Source organism: Symphalangus syndactylus, chromosome 22 (genome assembly GCF_028878055.3).
Source record: "Symphalangus syndactylus isolate Jambi chromosome 22, NHGRI_mSymSyn1-v2.1_pri, whole genome shotgun sequence".
In the NCBI taxonomy this organism is placed as follows: domain Eukaryota; kingdom Metazoa; phylum Chordata; class Mammalia; order Primates; family Hylobatidae; genus Symphalangus; species Symphalangus syndactylus.
This window is the reverse complement of record NC_072444.2, coordinates 19,464,728-19,487,404: the sequence shown is the minus strand read 5'-3', so window position 1 is coordinate 19,487,404 and position 22,677 is coordinate 19,464,728. Positions and strand designations below refer to the sequence as shown.

The 22,677-nt window shown below is 52.1% G+C and overlaps 1 protein-coding gene across 2 annotated transcripts in view; it reads left to right on the top strand.

Annotated features, from left to right (window-relative positions):
• The first annotated feature begins 14,187 nt into the window (after positions 1–14,187).
• IGSF21 (immunoglobin superfamily member 21) overlaps positions 14,188–22,677 on the top strand; it is a 281,206-nt gene continuing 272,716 nt past the window's right edge. Inside the window, exon 1 of one of the 2 annotated variants that reach the window (XM_055260925.2) lies at positions 14,188–14,648. In XM_055260925.2, coding sequence (XP_055116900.1) covers positions 14,579–14,648 — 70 coding nt within the window. In that variant the 5' untranslated portion in view covers positions 14,188–14,578. The remainder of the gene's footprint in view (positions 14,649–22,677) is intronic. The other variant, XM_063631748.1, reaches the window with a different exon arrangement.

The window sequence follows — 22,677 nt, the reverse complement described above, 5'->3', positions numbered from 1 at the left end:
TTCAGCCTCTCTGACCTGGCTCAGAGGCAGCTTCAGAGGCAGCCAGGGATGCAGGGCAGGTCTCTCTCCTTAAAGAGGAGCAGCTGTCTAATCCAGCAATTTCATTTCTGGGTATATATTCCAAAAGGAAGCAGGATTTCAAAGGGATATTTGTACACCCCTGTGTATAGCAGGATTGTACACAAAAACCAAGCAATCCAAGAGTCCATCTGCTGAGGAGTGGATAAGCAAAATGTAGTCTATCCATACAATGGAGTATTATTCAGCTTTCAAAAAGAAGGAAAGTCTGACGCATGTGACAACATGGATGAAACTTGAGGACATTATGCAAAGTGAATAAGGGAGTCGCCTAAAGACAAATACTGTGTCGTACTACCTACATGAGGTATCTAAAACCGGAAGGGAAAAGATGGTTGCCGGGGGTGGGGGAGGGGGAATTGGGAGTTGTTTAATCTGCATGGAGTTTTCGTTTTGCAAGATAGTACAGTTCTGGAGAGCTGTTTCCCAACAATGTAAATCTACTTAACACTACTGAGCTGTCCTCTTAAACATTGTTAAGACAGTGAATTTTATGGTTTGTGTATTTTAACACAATTAGACATTTAAGAGAAAAAGAGAGAGGAACAGAGAAGGCCTTCTGGATAAGAACACCTGAGCAGGTGGGAATGGCCCTGGGGGATCTGACCTTGGCTTCTGAACCCTACCTCCTCCCTAAGGGCCCTCAGCTTTCACTTCTTCTCCTGCCAGACTCAGCAACCCTCCCTTATTTGTCAGTGGCCTGAGTGTGGACACACCTTCTTTTGTCTTACAACCGCTGATCACAGCTGACTTCAGCTGCTACTTCCAGCTTTCCTAAAAAAATAAATAAAGTAGAAAGGAAATAAACAGAGACCAACCAAGCTGGAATACCATGTTTCCACCATCCAACAACAGCCAACCTGTTTCTGTTGATTCTGAGCCCTGTTCCATCCCAGAGGGGCTGCCCTCTTATGGCCTCATTTAATTCTTCATTTAGAAACAAAGGTGGTTTTCGTATAGGGAAGCTATGCCTGGTTGGTATGGAGTTCTCTTACATCCCCACTGCTAGGGCTGCAGACCACCACCAGCCTCACAGGCTCTCCTGCTGCCTTTGCCATTGTATTAGTCTGTTCTCATGCTGCTGATGAAGACTAGGTAATTTATAAAGAAAAAGACCCAAGACTAGGTAATTTATAAAGAAAAAGAGGTCTAATGGACTCATAGTTCCATGTGGCTGGGGAGGCCTTACAATTGTGGTGGAAGGCGAAAGGCATCTCTTACGTGGCAGCAGGCAAAGAGAGAGCATGTGTGGGGAAACTCTCCTTTATAAAACCATCAGATCTCATGAGACTTATTCACAACCACGAAAACAGCATGGAAAAGACCTGTTCCCATGATTCAATTACCTCCCACTGGGTCCCTCTCATGACATGTGGAAACTGTGGGAGCTACAATTCAAGATGAGACCTGAGTGGGGACATAGCCAATTCATATCAGACATGTTATTTGGGGTTCTCACTTCTGGCATGCTGATGTCAGCAAGCCCCAGGCAATCTCCTTGTCCAATCCAGCCTGGTCACTGGGCTCTTATGGGCTGCACCTCCAGTGGACCTTCAAGATACAGCTGGGGCCTCCTGACCCAGGGCCTGGGGGCTGGAACAGCCCTTTGGGGATAGAAAGGCAGCCAGTTCCGAGCCCTGGGGCTCTGGGTCATCCAGCTGGCTTCCTGGGATGACTCAGCCTTGCAGAAAGATCCCTTCTTGATCTTCCACAGCCTGGAGTGTGGGTTCAAGAGCTGAGAGGCCAGAGCTCAGCATCCTCTAACCCCTGTCCTTGGCCATCAGAAAGCTGTAATTGCCCTAAAATCCATCTTCTTCCCAGGCACATACTCACCAAAGCCCTTGGTTCCTCTCTCTCTCTCTCTCTCTCTCTGACTCTGGGGACCTGGCAGATGAAAGCTATCCTCTCTCTATTCCAACCCAACAACCCAATCCTGATGAAAGCTGGACCTGGGTTGCTGGGGTGCAGCTTTCAGAGGGGGCGCCAGCCTAATGAGCTTGCTTCCAGACCATGTGTTTGCTCTTCAGCCAGCTTCACCGTGGGCCTGCTTTGGGGGACTCAGCACAGTACGGCACATCCCCTGACTGGAGCACACAGGCCATCTCTTGTGGAAAGCAGGCACCTGAGACAGCAACTCTATAGGTCACCTAGAGAAGAGCATCACCCTCACCTGCGGTCAAACCTGGGCTGGACCACTCCATAGCCTTGTGGCCTGGCACTAATTCCTTACCCTTTCTGAACTTCAGTTTTCCTCATCAGTAAACAGGAATAACATGCCTCGCACTGCCTTACTGTCATGTTCAAATGCGATTATCTATGTAATCCAGCCCTGGAGCTGGAGGTCAATGAATGCTATTTCCTGTCCTCCTTTCTAAGACAGGTGAGGAAACCTGCAAAGCCTGGAGCAGCCATTGTTTGCATTACTAGATGCGGCCTTATACTGTCTCTCACCTGCTCCAAATGAGTGACTGGGGAGGAATAATGATAGGCCTTTTCCAGTTGTATATTACTGTTCTCAGAGTAATATACAAATTCTTCATCATATTTGTTCCTTAAGGAAAAAAAAAAAACCTGGGAGGCTTCCAGGGAAGGCACAATTAACTCCACTTTGTAGATAGAGATACGAAGGCCCAGTGAGGGCAAGGACCTCATTCAAGGTCACAGAGCCAGGAAGTGGCTGAGTTAAGGTGGGAACCCAGATCAGGGTGCTTTTGTTTGCTTTTGTTTCGTTTTTAAGCTTTCTTATGGAAAGTTTGCCAAGGCCTCACCCTGTTCGCAGGAGTGTATCAGGGTAGACATCATTCTCAGGAGATGGGGCCAGGGATGCTGCCAGGCCAGTTGAGGCACCTTCATACCCAGCAGAGCCCATGCCCCGGATGAACTAATTACCATGCTCCCTCACACTCATACCGAGCCTTCCTTCCAGAGAGACCCTAAAGTGCTTCTGAGCTGCTCGTACATATTTATATGCCTGCATGCACGATAAAAATAAAACCACTTCACCCACCGCTGAAATGCAGCCACTCGGGGTGTGAAATACGGGGCTTATGGAACAGCGGCAAGGAGCGGCTCTCGAGGAGAGGCGTGTGTCCCTCCTGACATTGCAAGGGGGCAGTTGGAGGGAGGTGGAATTTAGTTATCTTGGCGAGTAAGTGCTGGATGTGGAAGTAGGAGCCAGGAAGACTGTGGGTCCCTGGGCACCTGGGACTCCCTTGGCCTCCCTGGGATGGAGAGCTGGTCCTGCCAGGGAGGACGGTACCAGCTAAAGGAGTGCATGGGCCCCTCAGCATCCATCTCTTTACAGACCCCTGAACCCCACTCCCTGGGAGCTGCCTGCAGGTATGTGGGCTCCAGCCTTCTGCCCTCCAAAACCCAGTGTGCCACCAAGCACCATTTCTTCCTTTAAAGGAAGGTCCCAGGAGGTGTTCGTAAGTTAAGACCTCTTGGAGTGAGGACCAGCAACTTTGCTGCTGTCCAGTCAAGGCAGCTGTAGCTAAGAAAGGTGCCATTCTCAGAAGAAGCTGAGCTTCTCTTCTGGCCATGGCAAACTTTCAATGGTTCCTTGACTTTGTTCTGATTTCTGGTGCTGAGCCTTGTGTACATTTAGACTTCTGCTCCTGCCTGTCCTCTTTTCCCTCCCTCCCTTTTCCTTCCTTCCATCTTTCCTTCCCTCCTTCCTTCCTTCTTTCCTTCCTTCCTTTCTTCCTCCCTCCTTCTTTCTCTCTTTCTTTCCTTCCTTTCTTCCCTTTCTTTCCTCCTCCCTCCTTCTCTCCTTCCTTTCTACCTTCCTCTCTCCCTTCCTTTCTTCCTTCCTCCCTTCCTCCCTCCTTCTCTCCCTTTCTTTCCTTTCTTCCCTCTTTCTTTCCTTTCTTCCTTCCTTCTTTCCTCCCTCCCTCCTTCCCTCCCTTCCTCCCTCCTCTCCCTCTTTCTTTCTTTTCTTTCTTTCTCTCTTTCTTTCTTTCCTTCCTTCCTTCCTTTTTTCCTTCCTCCCTCCTTCCCTGCCTTCCTCCCTCCCTTCCTTCCTCCCTTCCTTCCTTCCTCCCTCCTTCTCTCCCTCTTTCTTTCCTTCCTTTCTCCCTCCCTCCCTCCTTTCTTTCTCTTTCTTTCTTTCCTTCCTTCCTTCCTTCCTTCCTTCCTTCCTTCCCTTTCTCTTTCCCTCCCCAGTCCCTATCTCCCTCCTTTCTCCCTCCCTCCCTCTCTTTCTTTCTTTCTTTCTTTCTTTCTTTCTCTCTCTCTCTCTCTCTCTCTCCCTCCTTCCCTTCTCCTTTTTCCTCCCTGATATAGTTTGGATATTTGTCACTTCCAAATCTCATGTTGGAATTGATCTTCAGTGTTGGAAGTGGGGCCTAATAGGAGGTGTTTGGTGCCCTCCCTAAAGTAGTGAGTGAGGTCTACCTCTCTAGGTTACTGTGAGATCTGATCGTTAAGAAGAGCCTGACACCTCCTCCTCTTTCTCTTGCTCCCTCTCTTGCCATGTGACACTCCTGCTCCCCTTCTACCTTCCACCAGGTGTAAGAGCTTCCTGAGGCCTCGCCAGAAGCTGAGCATATGCTGGTGCCATGCTTGTACAGCCCCCAGAACCACGAGCCAAATAAACCTCTTTCTTTATAAATTACCAGTCTCAGGTGTTCCTTTATAGAAACACCAAATGGACTAATACACCCGCCCTGTACTTTGCCCATCTGACCGTTATAGTCTTAATCCCCTGGTGCAAGCACAGAGGCTGAAAAAGCCAAGAGAAGGCATCCAATGTAGGCGTCCTGAACTAGTGAAAAAGAAAGCTGAATTATGGAGCAGAAGCAGAAATTAGCCAGCTTAAAGGATATGTGTGGGGTGCATGGGACAAGGTAGGGGAGATGGGAGAGAGAGGGGAGCTTGGATGGCTATCTCAGGCAGAGGGGGCAGCATGTAGAAAAGTCTGCAATCAAGAGAGAGAGCTTTGTGAACTCTGAGAACTGAACGTGTGAACAAAGCTGCAGAAGTGAGCCCAGGATGGAGCTGCAGACCCTTGTAAACCATTCCAGGAATGCTGGCTTTAGTGTGCAGGCCCTGGGGAGCCAGTGAAGGATTTTAAGGAGGGTATCCTGATCAGCTTGTAACCTTGGGTATACCCAGGTGACCTGGATGTGGATAGTTGAGGGTGGTGCTTTATACAGAAGATGAGGTCCAAGGAATTGAGCAGATGTCAGTCCTGGGGAGGCTCAACTGTACTTCCTTTATGTGGAGGCCTGAGTGAGGTGAGGACTGGGGACACAGCAGGAGGGAAGGAGCCTGAGAGAGGCATCTGGGAAGGAGAAAGTAAGTGGACCAGGCAGTGGGTACAGGTCTGCTGGCAACGAGGTCTGGTGAGCAGAGACAGGCTGTCTGCCCTGGGATGTTGGTGCTCGGGTGGTCTTGATTCTATACCAACACTTGCTAACTGTGTGCTCCTCAGGGCACAAACCATGTCCTTTTGCTTCTATGTCCCTGGTCCACAGTGCCTGGTCCAGAGGAGAAGCCCAATAAACATGTGTGTTCTTCAAAGCCCTCAGCGGTAGCAGTGATCCATTAGAACCACTTGTTTAGGGACCCTGGTGTAATGCTGTTAAGGATTGGGGGCCCCTGAGCCTATGCCCCTCAGCTGCCATGCCCCCAGTGCCTGGGCACCTTCCCTTGAAATCATTAAAAGCATGAACAATGCCTCTATGTTACCAGGGCTAGCAGTCCATTAGCACTCCTTTCAGGAAAAGAAAGCTTTGAAAGGTAAGTGATTCTCCCTGTGTGCCTCCCAATAGCCTTTCATTCCAGGGAAATATTCCAGTCTGATTCATCAATTGTCTCCTTGTAGGATCATCCTCTTGCCAGGGTCAATGGAGGGCAGGACAGGAGGCTGAGCGTGGGTGGAAGTCAATACAAGGAAGTGAGGGAAGGGAGATAGCGTTAGGTGACCGGCAGGGGTATGTGATTCCTTCGTCTTCAATCAGTAGTGGAGAGAGAAAGTAGGAAGAAAAAGAGCACCTTGGTGAAGATGTGAGGGCTCCAAGGATGACAAAGCATCTTCTGGGGCTGAGAAGGAACTGGTCAGTACAGAAGGATCTAATGTCAAGAGTCACCAAATCTCAAACTGGCATGTGCATCTCGCTCATTTGTTCAATGCAGTTGTCATTGTTCCTGTACTATCCTTCAGCATTGATCGCCCTGTGTGGTCTACAATAATCCTGCCTAACCTCACAGTCTCCTCCCCCTACCCCACCTAGTTCCAGTCTTCCTGGACCACCTGCTCTCTCCTGGAAGGCAATCTCTGCTGCATGCTTTTGTAAGGCATCGCACATGCAGCTCTGCCCCAAAGCTTTTCTTTCCCTGGCTAACTTGGGCATCCTTCAGAGCTTTAGGTCTCACCTCCTCCAGAAAGCCAGTCTCCCAAGTCCTAGCTCAGTGCCAGGTGCAGAGTAATCGCTTCCATAGTGGCACAGGAAGGAAGAGATGAAGAGAAGGAAAGCAGAGGTGGATTTGTGCCCAGACAAGACATAGGTTGTCAGGGGCCTCGGAAAGCCAGCCCAGCCTTTGCTTCTTACAAATGAAAACTGTGAAGCCCAGAGAAATGAAATCACTTCCCTATCCTATAAATCAAATGGGGATTTTCTACAATGTTTCAGGGCCTAGAAACTCAAGAGGGAAAATAGGCTGAGGAAATTGTCAGGCTTCACTGGATGGCGTTTGTAATTAACCAGAGGCCTTTTGTAACAAATACCTCTTCATTCCCAACTGAGTGATGAGCCTGGTTAGCTGGACCTTCCTTCTTTGCTCCGGGTTCGTCCAGAACCACGTGACCCAGGCCAGAGAGGGGTGGTGTGGAAGACAATAAGGAACAAAGTGAAATGGGCCCAGACTTCCCAAAGCAAGGACTATTACCTGGGGATGCAAGACACATGCGTGAACCGGCTGAAGAGAGCATTGCTGCGTTATGCAGGAGGGACAAAATGCCCCTCCAAGAGTGCAGGGAGCCAACAGTCTTATTTTGGGTCTCATCTATAGTATTATGGACCCATCGTACAATTGTGACTAATTAAGGAGCTTAAGTATTTGTGTTTTGTAATAGCCTGCCTGACTGCAAATATAATAAAGCCTAAAGAACTCGTAAAACAGGAAGCTGATTCGTTTTACAGAATATAGATAGGCCCTTCAACTTGAAAGGTTGTAAAAATGGAACAAATCATGTATTCGATGGCGCCACCTGTTGTCAATGTGTGATATTGCAGCTTGTCAAGGAAAGGAGGAAAGGGGCCGCTCCAAGGGTGACCTCAGAAGATCCCAGCCCCATCTTGACAATCGTGGAGACAAGAGTCCAGAGCCAGGAATAGACTGACTAATGCTGGAAAGTGCCACAGAGGAAAAACAAATCACAGGTTCTGTTCCCATTGGCTTTTTTCTTTGATTTGGAGTCATGGCCAACATCTGAGTCTCTTGAGATCTTGACCCTGGGAGTCTTTATTCACCCCTCTCCACTTAAGAATGCAGGAAGCTAAGGACAAAAAGAAGGAGCCACAGTGTGGGATAATTACAGCATCGTATGGCTGCTTTGGCTTTCAGTAAGAGTTGTTACAGCTAATGTTTATTGGGTGCTTATGTCATTTGAAGAATTGTCTTAGTAAATCAACACAGCTTGATGAGGTTGGTACTCTTAGCCCCAATCCCATTTTACAGATGAGGAAATGGAAACACAGGAAGGTTAAATAATTCGCACAAGTTCTTACAGAAGTTCCCTCCTTCCCTTCCTTCCTTTTTTCCTTCCCTCCTTCCCTTCCCTCCTTCCCTCCTTCCCTCCTTCCTTCCTTCCCTTCCTTCTCTCTCCCTCCCTACCGCCTTCCCTCTTTCCTTCCTTCCTTTCTTCCTTCCTTCCTACCTTCCAACCGTCATTTTTTTTGAGTGCCGAAGCTGGGATTTGAACCTAGGCAGGCCAACTCTGGAGCCCATGCATTAAGCCGGTGCACTTGACTACATCTGTTGGCACCTTCTAACTATGACTAATATCTGTTGGTCCAGGTCTCTCACACTTAGCAAGTGCAGTGATACAGGAAAAAGTAAAGATCTTGCTGATGCTTTCTAACCTCGGTTCATCTAACCATGCCTCCATTCATGTCCTTACCCACCCAACAACCCTTTCTCTAATCCTTCTGTCAACCCACCCACCCATCTACCATTACTCATCTGCCCACTCACCCATCCATCCATCCATCCATCCATCCATTCATCCAATGATTTCCATATCCATCCATACAATCATTCTTACATCCATCCACCCATCCATTCATCGACCCACCCAGTAATTCTCATAACCAACTTCCTTCCTTGCATTTATCCAACAGTCACTTTCTTAAGCACCTACCACCTGCCAGACACAGTCAATACAGAGATGAATCGGCTGTGGTCGCTACCCTTATTTTGGTCACATTCCCAGAGATCCATAAAACCATGTTATAGGTGCTGGCCTGTGATTGGAAAGGCGAGTTACACCTGACCCTGAGGGAGGGGAAAGAAAGGCTTCCCAACAGATGTGACTATCAACCTTGGCCTTAATGGATGAGTAGGAATTGTTGGTTGGAGAAGGGAGATGGCTATCAGGCGGGAAGAACAGCACCAGCAAAGGCAGAGAGGCAACAAAACCCCCAGTGTTGGAGGGACGGAGAATGATCCAGAGCATGAGGTAAGTGAGAGCAGGGGAAGGAGGGACAAAACCAGAGGGGGCTTAGGATGCAGCCAAGGGGGCATACTAAAGAGCTTGGGCCTTCGACAATAGGGAGTTCTGTGAAAATAGAGAGCAGAGGAGTTGAGGTACAGACATTGTGCAGGAAAAAGGTCTCTTCAACGGCAGCAAGGAGGATGAACTGGGGAGGCTGGGTCTGGAAACAGGGACCAGTTAGAAGAGATCATCTGGGTTCAAATGCCAGCTTCACCTCTTATTGACTCTATGCCCTTAGGCCAGGGCTTGCATTTCTATGTGTCTCATTATTCTTGTTTATTGCATGGTCTAAACACAGAAACGACCTACAAGATTCTGGAAAGAATTCAATGAATAGTACAAGCAAAGTATAGCACTTGGCACATAGTAAGCACTCAATAAATGGCATCGATTGGCAGTGGTTGTTGTTATTATTATTATTACTATTTCTACTGCTATGATATCAAGGAAGAGATCAGGAAGCTTGTTCAGGGCCAGAGTGGCATTTCCACCCTGTGATTCACAGAGCTCTTGTTCACGCGATGTTGATAGATATTAATGGAAAGAGGGTTCTGAGGCCAAACAAGTGTGGACTTCAACCAAATAAAACTGGAAAACGAACATAGACAAGCCAAACACAGAACACTGCAGGACTTCTCATAACCTTTCATAGGCTCAAGTGAACTATAAACTTCTAAGTGGAGAACAGCTGAGTTTGTAGCATTTCTTGAATATATTTAGCCATGAAACCCTCTTTCAAGAAATGTTTATTACAAACCTGCAAGACAAATGGTCAGTGGGACCCAGTTTGGGGAACAATGGTCCTCCTGGGTCCATCCCTTTTCTCTGGTCCCATAATGCTGAGGTCCCTTCCCCAGCCCACAGCTCGAGATTCCCACGCACACCTGCTGACATCTTCCACCGGGAAGATGTGATGGAACTTGAGAGTCCAGGTGGGGCTGAGGTTCATTAAGGATGGAGCATTGGACTTAATTCCAAGTGGCTGACTCCGTATCAATTTGGGTCACTGGTGTTAAGGTGTCACTTTCGGTTGCATTTAATTTAAACAAACAATAAAAAGCTCTGTCCTGACTGCAGTGGAGGCTGGTGGAGGTTTAATTCCCAGCACAGAGAGGCAGAGTGCAGGATAGGAAAGCTGGAGGACTGCAGGAGTGGGCTGATGAGAGAGGGAGAAAGTAGGATAGACAGGGAGAGAAATGTGGACCCCTGGGGCAGGGCCTGCCTGGGGAAGTCCACACTAGATCCCTGTCCCCAGAATCCAGTATCCTCTACCCTGGCCACCTTGGGTAATTATTTTCACTTCTCTGAGACTCAGTTTCCTTATCTGTAAACCAGACATAAATGAAATTGCCACAGAGGACTTATAGGAGGATTAAATGAGATAAGAGAGGTGGAACACACTGGATTCATGAGTTTTTATATCCATAATACTGGCTTCCAAGATGTGTGCCTGTGTATATGTGTGTGTGGACACGTGTGTGTGTGTTCCTGTATGTGTATGGACATGTGTGTGTGTTCCTGTATGTGTATGGACACGTGTGTGTGTTCCTGTATGTGTGTGTGGACACGTGTGTGTGCGTGCCTGTGTGTGACGACACACGTCTGTGTGTGTGCCTGGGTGTGTGTGGACATTTGTGTGTGTGTATGCCTGTGTGTGTGTGGACATGTGTGTGTGTGGGCATTTTTGTGTGTGTTCCTGTATGTGTGGGTACACATGTGTGTGCCTGTGTATGTGGACATTTGTGTGTGTGTGGGCATTTGTGGGTATGTGTGTGTGCCTGTGTGTATGTGTGTACGCTTGTGTGTGCCTGTGTTTGTGTGTGTACACTTGTGCTTGTGCCTGTGTTTGTGTGTGGAAACTTATCGTGTGTGTGGCTGTATGTGTGTGCACTTGTCTTGTGTGTCTGTTTACACTTGTGTGTGTGCCTCTGTGTGTGCGTACACTTCTATGTGTGTGTCTGTGTATGTGTGTGGTGTACTGTGTCTAGGGAAGGTGTTTGAGAACTCTGGTTCTTGAGCTCTTCCTAGGTTCGAATCTGGTCCTATTCCTAGCTATATTGTACTGAGAAAGTTGCTTAACTTCTCTGTGCCTCAGCTTTCCCATCTGTAATAATGGGACCCACCTCATACATTATTGTGCGGTGTCAGTGAATTTATATACATTAAACACTTTCACAGCACCTGGCACAAAGAGGCACTTTCATAAGTGCTTAAGACTCTTATTATTGAACCTCACTGGGTGTCCTGCTGCAAAGTAGCAGAGCCCATCCCCTTGGGAGCCAGGTTGGGGGAGGCAGTCATGTGCTTCATCCCTCCCTTTTCCTGGCAGGGAGGGTGGGGACTAGAGGTCACAGAGGGGCCCTTTGACCTCTGGGGCTATTCCCTGGGGTCTGCGGAGGAGAAATTTGCTTTGTGCTGTAGCGCACTCTGTTGGGAGAGCCTAGCTCAGCACCATGTACAGAGGGAGGCTGGGGGCAAACAGCCACGCCTCCGCCAAGGACTCCAGCTCAGCCGGTGTCCGAGGAAGAGGCCTGTCCTGCCGTGACTCATGGGTCTGAGTGCCAGGACTGCAAAGTGGAAGCCCTACCGATCCATTAGGAGACAGGAGCCAAGGGATGTTAAGCAAATTAAAAGCCCCAGGGCTGTCCCGGGTGACCTTTTCCTTTGGCTAAGGCACCCCACCCTGTGCCCTCTGCTAACTGTGCTTCTCAGTGCTCCAGAGATGTTTTTCTCTAGGACAAAGGAAAGGCTTCAAAGCTGTATCTTATGAAACAGGAGCTGGAGGAGTGGGCTTCCCCGGAGGGGCCTGTGAAGGCAGCCGTATTACCACTATCGTTACCATAAGGCCATAGACGTGCACATCACAGCCAGGCCCCTTTGGGCAAAACCAAACTGCGCACCTGAGCAGACACCTCCTCTGATGGGCCCAGTCAGAATATGTGATCCTGGCGCTCCAAGGAGGTTCACTGCCACAGGACGCTTACCAAGTGCCAGACTCGTGCAAGGAGCTGAGGAACAGAGCGGATAAGACTGAATGACTTACCCTCATTCATTCATTCATTCATTCATTCATTCATTCATGCATCCACCCAGCTGGTATTTATTGAGGATCCACTATGTGTCAGGCACTGGCTAGGCATAATAATAATTATAATACAGGGTGATGTTAAAGAGAGTTGAGGTGATTCAGAAGTCCTGGGGCTGAAGGAGATCTCCAACACACCAGCCCCAATCCTTGGTCCTAGGAAGCAACCCTCCCTTGGCTGTTAGGCCTGCTTTCTTCCTCACTAGCGTATCCTCAGATGTCATTCTCTAGCTCCTTCTGCTGGCTCTCTTTTCTAGCTGGTTTGAACCATGGCTGGGAAGAAACATCACTAAGGGGCCCTGGAATCCCACCTGCTCCCTGGCCCTCATCTCCAAGGGCTGGGCTGCAGGGAGTGCAGCCAGGAAGTCCCACCAATTCAGGGTTCACTTAAGGAACTGATGCTGTCCACCTGCCTCGCTGCACGCCGATTTGCAGCTGGGGCCGGAGAGTAGGAATGCCCGCACAGCGATGCTTGGCATTGCCCTGCACAACTCAGACCAGCACAAGGGAACCCACAAGCTTGATGCTGTTCCCCAGCCAGGGAGCCCCTTCCACAGAGGGTTTAGAACCTGGGATGTACTTTTGGGTTTGTTGACTTTTTCTTGGGTCAGAGTGGGGAGGGAGGGCCAGGGAGGAGGCAATTAAGGACTATGGCCTGCAGCCTGAGAAGAAGGCGAGGGGGAGGGGTGACCTCAAGCTGACCCTCAGCAGCCTGTAGAAGGGAAGACCTGGGTGGGTGCAAGTGAGAGGGAGCAAAGAACAGCAGCTAAAGGGAGAAGAAAGGACCTAAGACTCCAGTGTTCATCAAGTGTTCAAGCCATATGCAGTCCAATCAACCTGGCAACCAATTAGTCTGATTCACAAAAAAAAAAAAAAAAATCCCACATAGGGACAAACTGTAATCAAACACCTATTTATAAGGGTTTATTATGATCATTATTATTATTTTACTGAGAGGATCATTCTAAAGCCTGTCAGGTGAACGTATGCTTTCAGATCTTCATAAATGCAAATCGCTACTTCTGGGGCGGGTGAGCAAGCTGAGCCTGAGCCGCAGAGCTGCCTTGGGAGGCAATTGGGTGAGGTTCCAGAGGGCAGGTGGAGGGAGCAGTTCACTTTCATGGACATCTCTGCACAAAGCTCGCCCAGAGGCAGCCCAGCAAACACCCATTGCCCACCCCACACCCTACACTCCTTTCAGAGGGCTGCTGGAGATGGAACTGGCTATAGACCCATTGCCCATGTAGGTAAACAATGCAACAGCCTGACTCAGCAACCTGCCAGAGCTAGGGAAGCTGGAGATTCTCCATAGAAGGCCTGGGTAAAGGGCCCCACCTGAGTTCTGAGCAGGTTTTGCCCCTGGTCGTGCTGGCTTTGGCCTTTGCCAATCTCCTGGGTCCCTACCAATGGTGAAATTCTATCTCCTGAACTTCCTCATCTAACCACATCCCCAGCCAACCCCAAGGGCTACAGTACCTCTCCCCTTCATCCTCACAGGAGGCCTCAAAGTCCACCGCCAGGGCTGAGGCTCAATGGTGTGTGTGTGTGTGTGTGTGTGTGTGTGTGCGCGCGCGCGCGCCCCCGCGCGCGTATGTGTTGGTGGGAGAGTAATGGTAACATACAAGTCCCAAACCTGTTCTTCTCAGGCCTGGGGAGAAAAGGTGTCAGGCCTGGCAAAAAGGTGGAAACTTGGTCTCTGCCAGGAGGAAACAACCAGTTCCTCACCCTTCCTGGCTGGATCCCAGCATGTGGAAAAAAGACAGAACACACCCCATTTCCCTGGGTCCCTGGGGGAAGGAACAGCCGTAATTGGGGAAGTTTCAGAACACCGAAACCCCTTAATCTTGCCCAATGAGGGCATTCATCATTGGCAAGGCCAGAACTCCAGAGCCACACCCTGCCTGCCCTGCTCCCAGGATGGCATCTTTCCCTCTCGGGAGGGAGGCTGCCTCCTTTCAGCAGGCTGGGTAGGGGGGAGGGCGATGGTAATCCCGGGGCTAGGAGGGGCTAGGTGAAGGGGGATCCGATGGACCATAGCTTCCAGGGCGGGGTGTTGGATCACCTGGGTAAGGGTTAAGAAGCTGGAGGCAGCAAGCCAGTTTTGAGTGAGGGGGGACCTGAGTGAGGGGAGAGGGGAGGTTAGGAGGGGGTGAGCTCTCCTTCTCCCTGCAATAAATCGGCTTAGCGGACGAGAGCCAAACAGCCCAGAAAGGATTAAAGAAAAGTCTGTATAATACGCGGAGAGCGCGGCGAGGGGAGGGCAAGGAGGGCGGGGGGGCGGGGAGAGGGGGAGGGACGGAGGGAGGGCGCGGGGAGGGGGGTGCCCGCGCCGCCGGGAGAGGCGAGCGTGAGGCAGAGAGAGCGCGATTCGGCTCCAAACTCCGGCGCTGCAGCCGGTCGGACTCTGGGCCGCGGTGGGCACCGCGCGCAGCCAGGGAGCTGAGAACCGCGGCGCGCCCCGAGGACGCTCAGAGCGCGAGGGTCGCTGCGCCTCGCAAAGCCGGAGCCGAGACGAGCCGGGCGCCCGGGCTGCCCGGCCGCGGCGGCATGGGGGCGCCCCCGCGGCGCTCCGCGCTGCCCGCCACCGTTTCGGCCAGCGGCCGGAGGCAGGAGCGCGTCTGAGCCCATGGCGAGGGGACCCGTCGCCACCGCCGCCACCGCCGCCGCCCCGCCACCGCCGCCAGCTCCCGGGCACCATGCGAGCCGCCCGGAGCCTCCGCCGCTGCGTCTGCCTGCTGCTTGCCGCTATCCTGGACCTGGCGCGCGGTGAGTGCGCGGGCGCCTGGCGGGAGCCGGGCGGTGAACGCGCGCGGGGATGGGGTGCCGGGGGAGGGCGCTGGCCGGGGTCGCTCCGAGAGGCTCGGGCTACGAGCACCGGTCCTGCCCGGGGTCTGTGGAGCTGGTTGGCTTGATGAGGGAGGGAGGACGCCTCTCTTGGAGAGCGCTCATGGGTTTGTGCCAGGGTGTGTGTGTGTGTATACAATCGTGTGTCTTTGTTGTGTCTCTGGGTGAGGGTGTCCGGGAAGGAGCTGTGTGGGGAGAAGGTGCGGGAATGTATTTAGAGATGCGCGTGTGTGTGCGCGTGTGTGTGTGATGGTGTGGGGTCTGCGTGTGAGTGAGCGAGTGTCTGGAGGGGTGTTAGAGTGTCTGTGTCAGTTACATGTAGAAGATGTGTGTGTGAGAGTGTGAGCGAGTGTTGGGGGGAGGGTGTGAACATGTGCCAGCTTCCCGGTGAGGGTGTGAAGTGTGTGAGCTTGTGTCACTGTGGGTGTGAGGTGTTAGGGGGTGGGTATGTGAGGTTTGGCGTTTCACGCGTGTCCCGAGTGTGCAGGTCTCTAGGGGTGTACGACAGCGGATTACTATTTCTGTGTGCACAGGAGATGGGACTGTGACACTGGGCAGGAGTGTGCTTATGTGGGATGGGTGGGGGTGCAGGTGCCTGCGGGTCGTGGGCTTCATGGGGCTGGGAGTGTGTGTATGCGTGCCATGGAGCGTGTGGTTCTTGTGTGCAGGGAGGTATGGACGCGTCTGGGGCTGGGGAGTTGTGAGCTGCTCAGTGTGTGTGTGTGTGTGTGTGTGTGTGTGTGTGTCCCGCCGTGTGGACTTGCTCCCGGGTTAGGCTAAGACAGCTAGAAGGAGGTTGAAGCCGAGCGGGTTCTCCGGAGCCCGTGAGAAGTGGCTCCACAGCCCCAGGGTCCGCGGTTCGCGGCCGGCCTCCCGCCCAGTGCCGCCGCGTAGTGGATCTTAAATGGAGCGGAACCCTTTCGCGCAGTGAGCAGAGAGCCAACGCGAGGCTAAAAGCCAGGCGGGAGGGAGGCGAGACCAGCGAAGAGCCGCGGGCACCGAGACTACAGGGTCCGCGTCCGGGATCCTCCTCGGAGCCTGGTGCCAACCTCAGCCTGGCTGGGGTCAGAGCCTGGCTCCGCCTCGGAGGGGAGAGGGACGCGAGGTGCCAAAAAGTCGTCTTTATGATCAATAAGGTCTCGACCCCGAGCCCCACTGGGTGATAGAGGTGGGCATCACCTCTGTCCTATGCCCTAGCCTTGTCCCAGCAGGAGGTGCCTGCCTAGGTTCTGAGAGTACCTTCCAGGAAGGGGTGCCCCCTTAAAAATAACCCCAACTCCTTCTACCCCGAAGTCCTTGGGGAGTGCTGGGTCTGCCGATGGGAGAAGCTGCAGAATTTGAGCCCGGAAGGTGGTCCTGACAGCGAGGGGGTGGAGGCGTTGGTGTAACCCAGAAGGAATGCAAACCCTGTACTTTGTTCCCCTACCCTTGGAACAAGAGACTTTCCTAAGTGGATCAAAATCTCCCCCCTCAACTTTGGGAGGAGGGCTCTAGAGGGAAAGGTTATGTGGGGGAGGTCCCTGTTCCAGCGGCGCCGAGAGGGCACTGGGGTTTGTTGAAAGGCACTGGAGCCCTCACCTGGACATTGCAGGGAGCGAGGTTTGGAGGTTGGGGACCGAAGGTAAGCACCCCTTTCTCTGGGAATGCGCAGAACAGAGAGACGCGGCAGGGTGAAGGAGAGGACTGATGGGAAGGGCTTGTTGGGAAACCCTGGCTCCGTCAGGACCCCACCCTGCGAGCTCTCCCTGGAACCCAGGAGCAGGGTTCTTCTGGCTGTCGGGCTGCGGAGAGCTGACCCGGCATCCTGGCGCCTCAAATCCCTTTGCCCGCCTCTGCGGGCTGCGGGAGGCGGGGGCTGGCCTGCCTGAGGGTGAGCGCATCTGGGCCGGTGGAGCCAGCGCCGCCTCGGAGCTCCGCTGCTCAGGATGAAGGAAGAGCGCAGACACGGATCGCGAATGGGAAACTTTCCGCGTCTGGGGCGCAGAGGGAGGTCCGAGGCAGTCGGGAGCCCTCTCTTCTCCGCAGAGGAGAGAACACGAGGGTGGGGTCCCTCCTTCCCCCTTCCAAGTCTGTGCCCAGAATGGGGGGCGGGGTGCGAGAAGAGTCCGTGAGAGACGCAAGAGGCGGGCTGTGCCGGAGGAGGGCGCCCTTCCTGGAGGTGGCCGAGAGAGGTGCACCTGGCAGCGGCTTTGCAGGGCCACCTGCCTCGGAGGGCGCGGAGAGGAGCAACCCGGGCCGGCCTTCACGAACGTACTGGCGGTCACTGCTCGGGGAGGGGCACGGCCAGAGCGCCCTCGCCGGTTCTGCCCCTTTGGGTGGCAGAGAAAGGGTGCCCGACGCTAGGGTCTGGCAGGAGGAAGGAGGCCGCTGCCTCAAGCACTGGCTGGGCCGGAAGTCCTTGCCCTGGCTCCCCACTCCCCAGAATCAGACCCTCCAGAGGAGAAACCCACATTTCTCGGGACTCCTGGGCGTGTTCTGGGGCGTTTTCAACTCCTCCAGCCCCCGTGAACCGTGCCTGGGCACTTCTGGGAAGTCCTGCGCTGGAGGACTTCAGCCCGGTGCAGTGGCGCCGGGCTGGGGATGGAGGAGTGGTCCTCAGCCGCTGTTCAGCCCTGGGAAACGCTCCGCTGAGAGCAGGGTGGGGGCAGCCCCACTTAGAGGTAGCCCACGGCCCCAACCGGGGGTCTCCGGGATTGCCCGGGCGGAGGTGGGCGGCCCTGCGGGTTCTCGGGTTCTCTGTCTCCGCAGCCGCGTGTCAGCAGGTGGGTGGGATGGAGGGGCTGTCTCCGCTGGGCCGCCGCAGCCGCAGCGCCGAGACTGCGGGGGCTGTGCGCGCGCGAGCGGGTGTGACGACTTTATATATTTATCCTCCCTTCACACGCCCCCTTCCCACCGGGGGGGGACTCTGGCGCGGCAGGGTTTCTTCTCCAGCCCCAACCGGGGGAGTTAAGGGCCCTAATCCGTTGCAGGCTGCCCCGGCCATGCCCGGCCAGCGTGGCCCCGCCCCTAGCCATAAACTCCACCCCTCTTCCACCCCCCAAACACTCTGCAAATGGGAGTTTTTCATTTTCGTGTTTTAAGTGCAGAGAATATTCGAGCTGGAGCGACCTCGGAGATCACTCACTTCGGTGGTTTTGAAACTTCTGTATTTTTCTTTTTCTTTTAAGTAGGAAAACCCTTTTAGAGGACACATTATCACCCTCCTAAAATCCCAATACCTTGAGCAAGATGATAGGTCCGAAAGTAGAGCTGCCCTGGTGGATGCTGGGGATGAGGCCCACATAGAGCACTCCTTCCACACAAGTCTTTCACAACCTCAGACTGCTCCCTTCCTCTGCAGCTAATATTGTAGCTGGGGTTTTGTTTTTTCAATAGCCCCGATTATACGGATCAGCTGCGACGTGTCAAGCAGGATGCTGGCTGCTGCTTTGCAGTCCTCATTCATGCTGCAAGATGGATTTAAGATCTTCTTTTCACAGATTAGGAAACTGAGGTTCAGAGGTTTAAGACTTGTTAATGACAGAAGTACAGGCTCCTTCCGCTCCCTACTAGTTCTCTCTCTGGCCGCAAAGAATCCCTTGGGCAGGGCATGTGAGTAGAGAAGGACCCAGGTCATCTGAGTGCTGCCTCAGATCTGCCTGGCTACTCTGATATTTCAGGACGTCAGTCACAGACACACTTGAATTTCACTACACTCTGGCAAGATGGGCAGACGAGGGAGTAGGGGAAGGAGGTGGAGGAGTTCAGGGGACTTGCTTAGTTAGGTGCCTGGTTTATAGTGGTGTGTGACTTCAAAGGCAGAGACCAACAAAATAGAGGCTGTTTAGTTCTATTAACTGGGTTTCCTGGGATCTGTAGAGATATTTAACCTAGGCAGTTGACAGCCTGGCTTACCACCTTGCCCACCTCCGCTATAGCCCCAGGCCACCAGGAATTCATTTATTCATGCATCCAACAAATGCTTATTGTACACTATGTGCCAGACACGGTGCTGAGCATTGGGAAAACAGCCCTGAGCCTGGTAGAGGAGTCCCCTGCCTCTATGGTGTTTAAGGCTCAGTGGGAAATTGATGCTTCATTTAGAAAGAGGAAGGGGCTATTATCTCTCTCTGGCCCTAACTGAGCCAGGTGTCATGCCATGTGCTTTATCATTCTTGTCTTATAGAATCCTTACAAGCACGCTGAGAAGTAAAATGAGGTCCATTTTGTAGATGAGGAAACTGAGGCTCAGAGAGTCTAGGTGACTTTGCCAAGGCTGCCGAGTCATTAAATGGCAAGCAGGAATTCAGATACAGGGCCATCTGACTCCCTGGTCTGTGCTTCCTCCCTCCATGCTCTGCTGTCTCCTGGTGATCATTTCCTGAGCCCCCGCCACATGGATATGTCCAGTCTCCTGTCTGGATGCCTGACTCCTTCCCAAACCCACACTGAAATAGAATCATCCACGGTGTTCATCTGCACAGATGGGAGAGGGAGTGTCCCTGAAAGCTATTGCCATCACCAAGAGAATGAATAGGCATCTACTGTGGGCAAGGCACATCTGAAAAGAGCAAGGCCTATGAGTGTGATCCTCATCCCAGGGCAGCGAGAGACTGGGCATGTTTCCGAAAAGATGAATGACAATCTATTTTGTCCATCCACCCTCTCCACCTCCTTTCCTCCCCCATCCACTCCTGTTCCCTTCCCCTCTTTTTTCTTTTCTTCTTCTTTTTTCTTTTTTAAATAAAAGGAGGTTCAGGATCTTTTGTAAGTGGAGGAACTGGGAGTTTCAAAACCAGGTCTGAAGCAATCCAGAGACAGCTGCTTTTTCATCACTGGAAAGGGAGTACAGCAGCCCTTACTACTTGTAGGAGGGTACAAAGCTGTTCATTTCGAATGATAAATGTCAGTGGTGGTAAAACACATGAGATCACTTCCTAAGAGGCATCCTTCTTTAGGATGAAATTCCAGGGAAGATGGGGGTGGTGAGATCCAGGAACCCACCTTTATGCTTTCAGTGAGCTCCAGGAGCTTGACCCCTGGCCAAAATTCCATGAACGGAGCAAATAAAGGTAGTGTGTTTGGGGCTGGAGATGTAGGCCCTGTTCAGTCACCTCTGCAGCCCAAAAGAGCAGGAGAGACAGGTCGTGGGCAGGGCGTGGGTTGGGGGTGGGATCTATCTGAGACTCAGACTTCAGTCCCCTCTCAGGAAAGGAATCTGGTGTTTGGCTTGTCCACCAGCCTTTGTTACATCTTCTGGCCACATACTAGATTTGCTTTGGGAAATAAATCACACCAACCCCCCCATCCCCCAAACCACAAATTGCGTGACATCTTGGTGGATGAGACTACTGGGTAAGGCATCCCCAAGATGGGCCCTGGAATCTGAATATTGAGCAGAGTGTCACAAAGACTGAGAATCACTAGAATGTCCCCCTTGCCATTGGGACCCCCAGGAAACCGTCCTTTGTTGGTTTCCTGAGACTGATAATGATGGGATCTACCTCCCAGGGTGCTGAGAGGGTGGAATCAGGCATTACAAGCAGAGCTTTTAGCTCAGTCCCGTGGGCTCTGATGCTTGTTACTAGTGTTAACCATGGTAACGATGAGTACCCGCTGAAGCAGCCCCAGTCCTTGTGTTCCTCGACTTTTTCATAGTGTTCTCATTGGTTACTTTTTTGGCTTGAGTGTCCAGTGTCAATTTCTGCTGCTTGCAAGGAAAGGATCCCACGTGATAACCTCCCTAGGTGTGATGACCGGTGCCAGTCTTGGAGTTGCCAGTCAGTGCATTCTTGGTAATGCACAGAGGATGGTTCATGGCCCTCTGGCTGGGGGTGACCAATCCCACCACCTGCCCTCTGTCTTTCCCTGGAGTCTTGAGGCCCATTGAGTGCAGTGTGGGACCCAAGTTGTTCCCCGCTAGTAAAACATGCAGATGGAGCCAATCTTACAGTGAACTTCCAATCCCCTGACCCACTAGACCCTGCTCCACCCAGGCAGGGACCCCATCTGGTTCTGCTCACTGTTGAGTCTTCTCCACAAAACACATAGCAGGTGCTCAGTAAGGTTGTTCGTTTGGATGATTAGGCTATCTCTGGCCTTTCGACATGTGCATCCTGGTTTTGAAGAGGGCTGAGCACGTGGCTTTCTATTTCTATGGAAAATTGTGTGAAAAGGCTTATAGCATGTGGAATTGAGGTCGGACTTGCAGGTGGACTTCCGGGCAGCAAAGATGTTCTGATCCTGGAACTACATTCTTTCTTTCTGAAGTTTCTCAGATAATCAAAGTAGCAGAGGCTCTGACTAGACATCTTAACTCTCTACCTGCTGGCAGTACTTGAAAATGGACAAAACACTTCCACACCCATTATTCCATTTAGACCTCATATCAGACATGGAGACAGCTGGTCTTGCACCTGTTGAACAGATGAGGGAAAATAAGGCCCAGGAAGATCAAAGGATGGCAGTAGGCAGGGGCTGGACTGGAACCCAGATTCTGTGGCTGCAAGCTCAGCCTTCTGCCCATCCTCAACCCATTGCTGGGCTTCGTTTAGCCCACAGCGGTCTGGCATGAGACAGGTCAGTTTCCCATGTGCTTACAGGCCAGTAAGTTTGACCTCAAGTGTGTACTGTGAGCTGTGTGCTGCTGTAGCCACTTTGCTGCTATGACTTCCTCCATCCTCCTCTGCTGTCCAGGCGGGTGTTATATCCCCAGTCCACAGGTGAGGACACTGACATGCCCAGGGTCACACAGCTTGAGACAAGAGCTCACTGTCTCCCCTGTCTCCACAGTCTTGTCCTGCTCAGAGGTTTCTGGCCTTAGCTTCTCCATCCTCCACCTCCTCCCCCACTTCCGCCCTTTCTTGGCTCAGAGAGCAGACATCTGCCCTCAGCTAGCACAGCCCCTGGCTCCCTATAAGCCTTTCTCCAAGTTTCTGCTCACCCACATCCTCTCTCCACAGCCCCCCACCACACACACACAGACTCAGGTGTGCCCTAAGCATGTTGGCAGCAGTACTTTTGGCAACACTTTGAAAGCAGCCCTCCTCTGGGGCTCGAGATGGTTGGGGGTAGTCTCCCTCCTGAACAGAGCTCTTGAGGGTGAGCATCTCTGCACCCTCAGCCCTGGCACCAGGCCTGGCTCTGAGCACATAGATCCTGAAGATGTGTTTGTTGAATGAATGAATGATATCTCCCCTGAGCCTGAGGTCTGGTTCAAACGCGCCAGACCCAGGCTTGTTTCCTGGCCCTGCTCAGTTGCCTCCGGAAGTCCTTTCGGGTGTGAGAATGTGTCCATTGTCCTTCTCCATTCCATGGACCACAGTGGCATCACAGCTGGCATCTGGAGGAAGGGCCAACACTGCAAGGTGGTGGGAAGACCAAGGGGGCTTTGTGTCCCCTCTATGTTCTCCTTGGAGAGGGGACTGTCCTAGACGGGTGATGGTAGGGGGATTTGGGAAGGTAAAGAAAGAAGGAAGGAGGGAGAAAAGGAAGGAAAAAGTTTGAGAAGGGAGGGAGGAAGAAGGAAGGAAGGAAGAAAGAAAGAAAGGAAGGAAGAAAGAAAGGAAGAAAAGAAGGAAGAAAGAAAATAAGAAGGAAAGAAAGAAGGAAAGAAGGAAACAAAGAAGGAAAGAAAGAAAGAGGGAGGGAGGGAGGGAGGAGCGAGCATTCACTGAGCAGCTACTATGTGCCAAACCCTGTGCCAGACATGTTCACACATAACATCATACTCAACTATCCCAGAAATGCCCATTTGGGAGATAATATTATCCCCCTTTACACATGAGGTAAAGAGGCTTGGAGAGATTATGTAACTTGCCTGAGTGAGGGGCAGAGCCAGATTCACACCCAGGCATTGATTTGCACATCTCTTCCCAACTCTGAGTTTTTCCCATTGGTAGCTTGAAATAGACCATTACTGGAGTATTCACACAATGGAAATCAGCAAACTATACATTGGGGCCTCCCTCAC